Genomic DNA, 10,480 nt, shown 5'->3' with positions numbered 1-10,480 from the left:
CAGGATTATTTACATTGTGTGTGCACAAGCTTTTTTACAGGCGTAACGCCTTCCCAGAATCCTCAGATAAGTCATTTTTGAAAATATAATTTATTTAAAATACAACTCTAATCTAGGGCAGCACGGTGGCACAGTGGGTAGCACCATCGCCTCAAAGCAAGAAGGTCACTGGTTCAAGCTGGGTCAGTTGGTATTTCTGTGTGGAGTTTGCATGTTCTCTCCGTGTTTGCGTGGGTTTCCTCCGGGTGCTCCTGTTTCCCCTACAGTCTAAAGACATGCGGTACAGGTAAATTGGGTAAGCTAAATTGTCCGTAGTGTATGTAGGTGAATGAGTGTTTATGGGTGTTTCCCAGTGATGGGTTGCAGCTGGAAGGGCATCCGCTTCGTAAAACATATGCAGGATAAGTTGGCGGTTCATTCTGCTGTGGCGACCCCAGATTAATAAAGGGACTAAGCAAAAAAGAAAATGAATAAAAACAACTCTAATCTTTATCAAAACCAAATTTGTTAACCCTTTAATTCATTTCTTACAGATGACAACAAAACTTTTAATAAAAAAATGATAATAATTAAATTAAATTAAACTTAATTAAATAATACATTTGAAAACAAGCAAGATTCCTAAAGTCATACTGTATGTTACCTTTTAAAAGTCTGGGCTTGAAGAATTTTAAATGATTATGAAGTCTCTTATGATCGCCGAGGGTGAATCTGTTTGGTAAAAATACTGTTAAAAAAACTAAACAAAACAATAAAATCATGTGTGTTGGGGGGCATAATATTTTGGATATGAAATATTATATAAAATAAAATTTCAAAATGTATTCACTTCTGCTATCGCAGTCATTTCTTCTTCACTTTCACGTGATCCTTCAGAAATCATTTGAATATGTTTATTTGACGTTCAAGAAATATTTCTTATATAAGCTGTACTGACTAATATTGTTACTACATCTTTTTGTAAGGAAACTTTTAGTAGAATGTTCAAAATAACAGAATTTATTTAAAACAGAAATTATTTGGAAAATTAAGGAATTTTTCCAAAAAAAATTTTTTTTTTTTAAATTACATATGCAAAGTCAAAATGATTAGCCTTCATGTAAGTTTTTTATTTAAAAAAACATATTTCCTAAAGCTGCATCTGAAATTGCATACTTACATATTATATAGTACACTAAAAACAGTATGTGAGCAGAGTAGTATGTCGAAATTCATAAAATTCAAAAATTAGCATGCGAGAAGTACACTGTAGAAAAACCCTGTTATTTTATATTTTTTTTCGGCGGCTAACTTACAGACACCCCGGCTGTTAAATAATACCCCAGCTGCCGAAAAAACGCTTAAAATAACAGATTTTTTTACAGTGTGTCTGGATGACCTACTACTTCTGGCTAGATTCTGAAGTGCACATTGGAAAAGTCTAGATCGGATACGCGTTTTTTATGACACTGTATAACAATAATTAATATTTTCACAGTACTGTGACGATTGGGTGTGTGTAATTTAATAGATAGCATAAATAATACTCGGTACAACTACTGTTTTTACGTTACTGTAACGGTTGGGATTAGGGTTGGGGTAGACATTAATAAAATACTATAAATGGAAAATAAATAAATAATAAATAATATAAATAATTCTCGTTAACTTCCAGCTGCAACCGTATCTGATCTAGCAACAACCAACAGATGGACGATACACTATCCCATGATGTACCATGAGAGAATTCATGAATGAGAGTAAAGCAACACCACTGACACGGGTAGGTGACATGATGATGACAAAATGGCGGATGTAGTACGTCTGAGTTCCACTCATACTATACTGTGTATTGTTTATAACATACTTTTCTAACAATTGAGTAGTACATTTAAATTCCAATACAGTACCTACTGAGTAGTAGCCAATTTCGGATGCAGCCTAAAGCAGATCGCACACCAGAAGCACCGCTCGGCGACGCGCAATATCACGCCACGCAGCGCCATGCATTTTAGAATTCTAAACATAGGTTTCTATCAGGGTACACATACCGGCGCCACAAGCTGGCGGCTGACGGCGGCTGCCCAGCCACAACTCAGAACACTGTTCATATTTCTGCTGCGTCACAGAGCGCCATCTGATTAGTCTCATTTTAAATACCATGCAAATGTGCGCGTCTGGTGTACGATACTTTCAACTGTCATGTGCGCGCCGTGTTGCGGCACTGAGCGGTGCATCCGGTGTGTGACGCCCTTCAGTGTTTTTGTTTTTCAGCATATTTTAAAACATAATAGATTTTTCTTTGCCATAATGACAATACATAATATTTTAATAATTATTTTGCAACATACTAGTATTCAGCTTTTTAAGTCTTAAGTTATTATGTTAACTAGAGGGTTGGGGTAATTAGGCAAGTTAATGGATAACAGTGGTTTGTTCTGTAGACAATGAAAAATATATATATTTATCAAGGGAGCTAATAAAATTGACCTTATAATTGTCTTTAAAAAATTTTAAACTGCATTTCTTCCATTCAATTCATTTTCTTTTCCGCTTAATCGCTTTATTAATCTAGGGTCGCCACAGCGGAATGAACCGGCAACTTATCCAGCATATGTTGTTGTGCAGCGGATGCTCTTCCAGCTGCAACCCATCACTGAGAAACATCCATACACACTCATACACTATGGAAAATTTAGCATACCCAATTCACCTGTACCACATGTTTTTGGACTGTGGGGGAAACCGGAGCACCCATGCGAACACGGGGAGAACATGCAAACTCCACACAGAAATGCCAACTGACCCAGCCGGGGCTCAAACCAGCGACCTTCTTGCTGTGAGGCAATTGTGCTACCCACTGCGCCACCGTGCTGCCTGCATTTAACTACAGTATATTATAGGAAATACTGTGAAAATTTTCTTGGTCTGTTAAACATGACGTGGGAAAATTTTGAAAAATAATAAAAGATTCACAGGAGAGGTATTCATTTTGACTTCGACTGTATATAAAAACGGTCATGCAAATTAACTTCATTTGAAAGCCAACATTTATTTGGTATTAAACGGGATTCACAGTACTAAGGTCCCATTTCAAATTTCCTTTGAATTATGGCTCAAACCTCATATTTAAATAAGGTGTGAAGGCACATCATTCCAGGATTAATGCTGATGACCCCAAACATCACTGGCTGTCATAAGGAATTGCAACTAGCCAGTTTAAATGTGAATGAGATTTGAGAGCTCCAGCAAATTGACGATTAGTAAATAGGGAACATTCTGATTTATTACTCCCCCAAAGCTATCATATGGCTCTAATTTTAGACTCTGGATATGACATACTACTTTTATGAGTTTGAAGCTTGACAGCACTCTCACTATCACTTCCATTTGAATGATAAGACAAACAACAACAATCAACAACAATATAAAAAAAATCTCTTTGTGTTTAAGGGAAGAAAGACAGTCTAATGTGTTTGAAACATAATAATGATAAGTAAATAATGAAAGACTGGGTGAACTATTGTTACCATCCAAAATTTTACGAATATGCCTACTGAATTTTAAATTATGGGTTGCACTTTTAAATCGGAGGAGTTTCATTCACAATTCCTGAACAGATTTATTTCAGTTTATAAGGTTGCTCTACAAACAGTGTTGGGAGTAATGCGTTACAAAAGTAATGTATTACAGTAATGTATTACATTTTCCAGTAACGCAGTAGTGTAAGGCATTACTTATACATTTTCAGTAATATTTTACTCGGTACATGTTCAGTAACGCGTGCGTTACAACAAACTTTTCGCCCGTAAGACATTACCAAATAAAAAATACCGCAAGTAAGTTCTATTTTCTGTTCGTGGTTAGTGAATATATGCGCGTGTTGTCATTAATATGCCTCTGGCTTTTGGAACTTTTTTACATTGAACGCGGAATGATTTCAGCCTCTGAGCTCGAGGTCCGAGGCTATTGGCTCAGCCCGGTTCACAGTAAGGTCAAGCCCTGACGTGCAGCGGAAGAGCGACAAAATAGATGAGCAGAAGACAGTACATTCGCGAGATGGACGTATGAGCATATGGCGTTATTTCACTGACAACAGTCGTAAGCGCAGTTTTACAAGAGCGCATTCATGTAATTCTCTGTTCATGGACAACTCGACCGCAATTTTTTTTTCGCAGTCGCATGCACTCAAAACACGGCTGCTCACGTGCGAATGATCTGCTCTGGCTCCGTCAGATGATGCAGACTCACATTTTGTGCCTCATGTTTCCTCTTCTTTTCGTGCTTTTGCTCTCCAGAGATCCTCCTGTTCAATTGGTTATCCCAAGAATGTTGATATGGTTTATATATTGCTACAGTATTTATTAGCAATACACGAAACACTAAAAGGTTATGATAAATTCTATAATAAATACTTTTGTTTTTGAGTGTTAGATATACTGCCTATGTTTTAGGCTAGTATTATTTACAATTTGTTAATGAATGCTTCAGCATACTGTAGTATTAAGAATAGTGAACTGATAAAATGAAATACAAAGTGTAGTTTTACTACAGTAAAGTGTGGTGAATTGTAGTATAGTATACCCTATATTGTAAAAAAAAAAACTACAGCACTGGGTAATTTGTTTATATTACGCTTGTGTTACCATAGCAACTAGTATTAGCACAACTGATTAATTGAAGTACTTTACTGTAGAACTGTTCAAAACACTGTACATGACAGGGAAAATGTCCTCCACAATCTCATCAGCAATGTGGAAGACAACAGAGACGTGTTCAATTTATTTTAGTTGCCATGATAAAATGGGATTGATAGTGTGATTTATTTGAGGAGTGAATAGTTCAGTAGGCTATAATACCTCATCAAGTTTTCCCCTATTTTTATCGGTTACATTTCTGCTTGCATTCGTTATATTTTTGTTTAAATGTTGTTTTATTTGATTAGTATGGTGCACCTTTTGGATGTTTAATAAATGTTTTTTAAAATGTATTCTTTGCATTCAACTTTTCTCTGTGTCTTAAGTGTTTGAAATTGGAAATATTTCATCATATAACAAACAACAAAAAGGTTATAGTGGATTAGATAAAAAATGTATATGTAAGTCTATTTTAGTATTTTGGTTATTGTTAATAAATAGTGTACAAATATAAATTATATCAAAAAGCATGAAAGGAAGAGGGAACACAAGACACAAATTGTGAGTCTGCATATAATCTCACTGAGCGAGTAGTGTACTGTGAGCGCACAAGAAATTTTGTGCGTGAGCAGTGCATATTTGAGAGAGCATGAGAAAATTTGCACGCAAGCAGCGTATATTTGAGAGCTCACAAGCAGTTTTGTCCACAGAGGAAATCGGTGCACGAGCAATATATTGAGAAAGCAATGTTCATCACTTTGTGCATGACAGTTTTGTGTTGTGAACCTGAATTTAAAGTGAATGGAATAATGGCAAGATTAAGAAAAAAATGCATCTCGTCATGGCATTGGAGTTTACATATAGGCCTGTTGTGTCTAATATGAAAATAGCCAAGCTATTCACAGATATTGCCAGATAATCACTTTACCTTTACCATACTTTCAACAGACTTTGATCATTTGTGATTCTGGCTCTTATCCTTTCTTGCATTGTCTTGAGCCTTCACGTTGCCAAATATATACTATATTGTTAGTAGCCTGGATAGGTCACCGTCATTCTGCTACATCATATCGCTTTCTACTGGATGTAAAATGCTCTGCAGTACATTTAGTCATTTTAGAATGTTAAGTTCTAATTCTGTAGTTATTTTGGTGAAAGTAACTAAAAAGTAATATAAGAGTAATGTAACATATTACAATTCTGAGACAGTAATATTGTAAGGTAAGGGATTACTTTTAAATCACAGTAATAAGTAATCTGTAATGTATTACAGTTTGGAAGTAACTTGCACAACACTGTCTACAAATAATACACAGTGAACAGTGAAAACTGAGTGAGAGGTACAGTACTATTCACTTTATGCCTTATATTTATTCGCCATGAAAATAACATAATTTGGTGACACTTTTCGATTAACACTTATAAGATTGCATTAGTTCCTGTTGGTTACAAACATGAACAAACAATAGACAATACATTTATTACAGTCCTTTATTTCTACAGTATAGTTAAAGTCAGTGTTGGGTAAGTTACTTAAAAAAAGTAATAGATTACAAACTACTGAATACTACTGGAAAATTGTAATCTGATTACATTATTAACTACTTAGTAATTAGATTACTAATTACTTTACTTTGAAGTTACTTTTAAAACATATAAAACATACCTAAAAAACTGCAGCTCTTTCAGTAATTAAACATTCACTGAAAAACAATACAGTGGGTTGATCACAGCAGCTTGACATATTCTAAAAACTTAAAGAGTTCGCCCAAAACTTTAAATTCTCTCATCATTCACTTCTCCTGTTTTTATTGAACACAAAAGAAGACATGAAGAAAACTGGATACCTGTAACCACTGACATCCATGAAAAAGGACTGCAGTGTTTGAGTGTTCTGTGTTTTTCTGAGGTAATTAGTCTACCGAAATGTGTTTATTCCATACAAAGCATGCTTATTAACGGACGTTGAAGCGGAAAATGTGCTTTAAAATCATTTTTTTCTTCTAAAAACTATATTTGTAACGCAAGTAACGCAATTACACTGACTTTAGTAACTGTAATCAAATGACACAGATTTAAAATGTAATTTGTAACAATACTGCGTTCCACACAAATGTAATTAAAATTAAGTAATATGTTGCTGTGGAACATGTTACGCCCAACTCTGGTTGAAGTTAGTTAATGAATATTACTTTAGTTAGTTCATTGTTAGTTCTTGTGAACAAGCACAACTTTGTATTTTAATAATGCATTAGTAAATGTTGATAACAATGATTAATCTGTCTATAATTGATTATGGTGATCATCTATATATGCATGCAGCCGCTACTCAGACAACTCGATTCTGTTTATCATGCAGCAATATGTATTGTCACAGCCGCAAACTCACGGACGCATCACTGTATTTTGTACAATTCCTTAGATTGGTTATATTTATATCAAAGGAGAAAATTACATTTGTACTTATTTAATTTTAAGGCTCTCTTAGGTAAAATACCATCCTATCTTTCTAATTTGCTAATATTTCACTTAAATAACCAACAGACTAGATCCGGTTCCTGTATTCGTTTAACAGTCCCAAGGGTTTTGTCAGAACTTGGCAAACATGCTTTTTCCAAGGGTTTGGAATGACCTGCAAAATCAGCTTAATCTTGACACATCTCTGACTCTAAGTACTTTTAAACATCTTCTGTACAGCGTCTTAAAGGATACTTGTAATCGTTTTTTAAGATCTGACCTTTTTATGAACTGTGATTTTGTGGTATTATTTTTTGTAATTTTTATGTCTTGACTAGGTCTCACTGGAAGAAGAGACAGTACTGTCTAAATCTGATCTACTGGCTAAATAAAGGAAATAATAATAATAATAATAATAATAATAATAATAATAATAAAAAATGCTGTTTAAGTATTGTTTATTCTTAGATCATGTTAGTGAATACATGTACTAATGAAACCTTTTTAAGTGTGACCCATAATTTAAAATGAAATAATGCATGGTGTTTTAACCATATCTGCCAACATTTGTCTCTTAAAATCCAGGGGACTTGGATGGGGTGTGATGTGTATTCCGAAATACAGAAAAGTGGGGCGGTGGAGGAAAATGCGTTTGCATCCAGTCCAGTTCAGAGACTTTACAGAGGCTGGAAAAAGTGTGTGTTGGAGGTGGGGGCGTGGGGTGCGAGTGGAGCGACCTGCGATCCGGGGTGTCATATATTTATATATATTTATATATATATATATATATATATATATATATATATATATATATATATATATATATATATATATATATATATATATATATATATATATATATATATATATATTTATATATATATATATATATATATATATATATATATATATATATATATATATATATATATATATATATATATATATATATATATATATATATATTTATATATATATATATATATATATATATATATATATATATATATATATATATTCAGCGATCCGGGGGTGTTTGTACCAAAATTGTACCAAAAAGCTGAGGACCGGGAGAAGGGGTGAAATTCTGGGAGATATCCGGGAGAAATGACACAACGGGAGATGGGTCTGAAATACAGGACACTCCCAGGAAAAACGGGAGTGTTGTCAGGTATGGTTTTAATGTACAAGCAATATTTAACATAGGGCTGTGCGATAACACGATATTTGATCGTGGACGATCAAAATTACTGCACGATCCACTTTTTCGGAAGAATCGTTGTATCGCCATATAAAGTGCACAACACGTCATATCCTTTGCAGTTCGATAGACAGAGTCGGTGACAATGGAGGGAAACACAGAGTTGGTTCCTAAAAAAAAATTCAACTTCTGTATGGAAATGGTTCGGATTTTTGCTAACAGACACAGCGCAAATAACAGTTAATTGCAAATGTTGCAATAATAAGATTCGCACGGCGGACAGCAACACAACGAACCTTTTTAACCACCTTAAGAGAAAGCACCCGAAAGAATATGCGGAGAGTCAAATTTTAAAAGGACCCCACGCGAGTACATCACCAGGTACAACCAAGCAGCCAGAAACGACAAGGCTTAAACAAACAACTCTAACGAAAGAAACATATCACAAAGGAACTCCGTATGAGAGAACGAGCAAGCGCTGGAAAGACGTAACTGATGCCGTGACATTTTACCTGACCAAAGACACGATTCCTATAAAGACTGTGGAAAATGAGGGCTTTAAAAGATTGTTCAAAGTCGTAGATCCACGTTCCGAAATACCCAGCCGCAAATATTTTTCCTCCACTGCCATTACACAGCTTTATTCAGAGTGCCGCAGCAAGATTCAAAATAAAATTCAAAACGTAAAGTTTTTCGCTACAACGGCTGATTTAACAAAAATCTATGGAACTTAACAGAGTACAAAAGGTAGTTTACTCTTTGTATGTTTATTTTTCTTTTCTAAGCCAATGTTTATTTTGGGAGTTATGCTAAAGTCTGTGCACTTGCATTGACAGTTATATTTTTATTTAAACTTTATTTAACTTTTTAAAAAAATAAGCCATTTACATTTTTGAAGGTGTTGCTGAGGATCTATGTCTAATAAGCTGATCTGTTAGATTTGTTAAACAAATGTTCATTTTGATGGTACAGTAATTGTAATGCAAGTCTTGTTGAATGTTCTTTCTTTGCAGAATAGCACTTGCATTAAATCTTCACTTGATTAAAATATTCTTATACATACATACTAAGAGTATATTTTTATATGGGGACATTAGTTTGGTTGTATTGTACCTTTGTAATTTGCAAAATATTCTTAAAAAACCAACTTAAAAAAAAAAAATCGGGATAAAAATCGTGAATCGTGATTTCCCCAGAAAAAATCGGGATATGATATTTTTTACATATCGCCCACCCCTAATTTAACATGTCTTTTAAACGAATGGGAAACTAGTCTGGAGTTTCTGGGGTAATTCATGGCCTGCTGAAAGTAATTTGTTAATTCTATTATGTTTCATTTTAACATGAACTGATTGAACCCCCACAGTTTTTATTAAAAACACTTCACTGAATATATATTTTTTTATCAATTAATGAAAGTTACTTTCATAGTTTACACAAAGGAACATGAGACATAGGAAAAGGGTGGATATAAAGACAAATGTTCACAGGGAACTTACATAGTCCAGCTCATCCTCCAGATCCTCTCTGTCCTTGCGTGTGTTGACCTGAGGGTAGACTTCATTGATGATTTGTGGTTGGACTGATGGTGTTTTCCCATTACAATCCTGGTGCTCTCCAACGCTTCCCAGACCCCCAGAGAAGCTCTTCTTGCGCTGGCGGGGGTGCAGAGGAGGCAGGGGTGGTCCTGGCACCTGTAGGAGCTCTGGGAGCTCCAGAGACAGAGCCCTACGTTCCCTGCGAGGGGGAAAGTGTCTGGGGAGCAGAGGCGGATGGAGAGGCGGAGGAGACAGCAGGGATTCCTGCTCAGCAGGATGACAGTGAGGGCTACGGACTCGTAAACTGCCTCCGCCCCCCATCCCCAAACATCTGGAGGACCGTCCCAAGCTGTTCCAACTGGACCTGCGGCTCCATATTCCTGGTCGTGCGGGTCGTCCCCAGTTGTGGTACAGAGAAGCTCGTCCTGGACACTACAATGCACAGAATGTCAATATAAGTATTAAGCATAACAATGTGTTTTTTATTTTGCCAAATTCAATGTAATGACTGAAACTATTATTTTGCTTACAAACATAAACTAAATTATTTATTATATTAAAATAAATTATTGTTAATTTATTTGTGTGATGGCAAAATAATATATAGCTGGGTTGTTACTTAGGATAAACCTTATCTTAATTTAAACTCTTATTTCAATTTTCCACAT

The 10,480-nt window shown here is 35.1% G+C and overlaps 1 protein-coding gene across 1 annotated transcript in view; it reads right to left on the bottom strand.

Annotated features, from left to right (window-relative positions):
• Window positions 1–10,480, bottom strand: part of cacna1ia (calcium voltage-gated channel subunit alpha1 Ia) — a 284,961-nt gene that overhangs the window by 74,975 nt on the left and 199,506 nt on the right. Inside the window, exon 16 of the mRNA XM_056451129.1 lies at window positions 9,774–10,244. Within this exon, the coding sequence (XP_056307104.1) occupies window positions 9,774–10,244 (471 nt within the window). The remainder of the gene's footprint in view (window positions 1–9,773; window positions 10,245–10,480) is intronic.

This window comes from Danio aesculapii, chromosome 3 (assembly GCF_903798145.1).
Source record: "Danio aesculapii chromosome 3, fDanAes4.1, whole genome shotgun sequence".
Classification (NCBI taxonomy): domain Eukaryota; kingdom Metazoa; phylum Chordata; class Actinopteri; order Cypriniformes; family Danionidae; genus Danio; species Danio aesculapii.
Note: the sequence above shows the minus strand (reverse complement) of the source record. Positions and strands in the feature narration are given on the sequence as shown.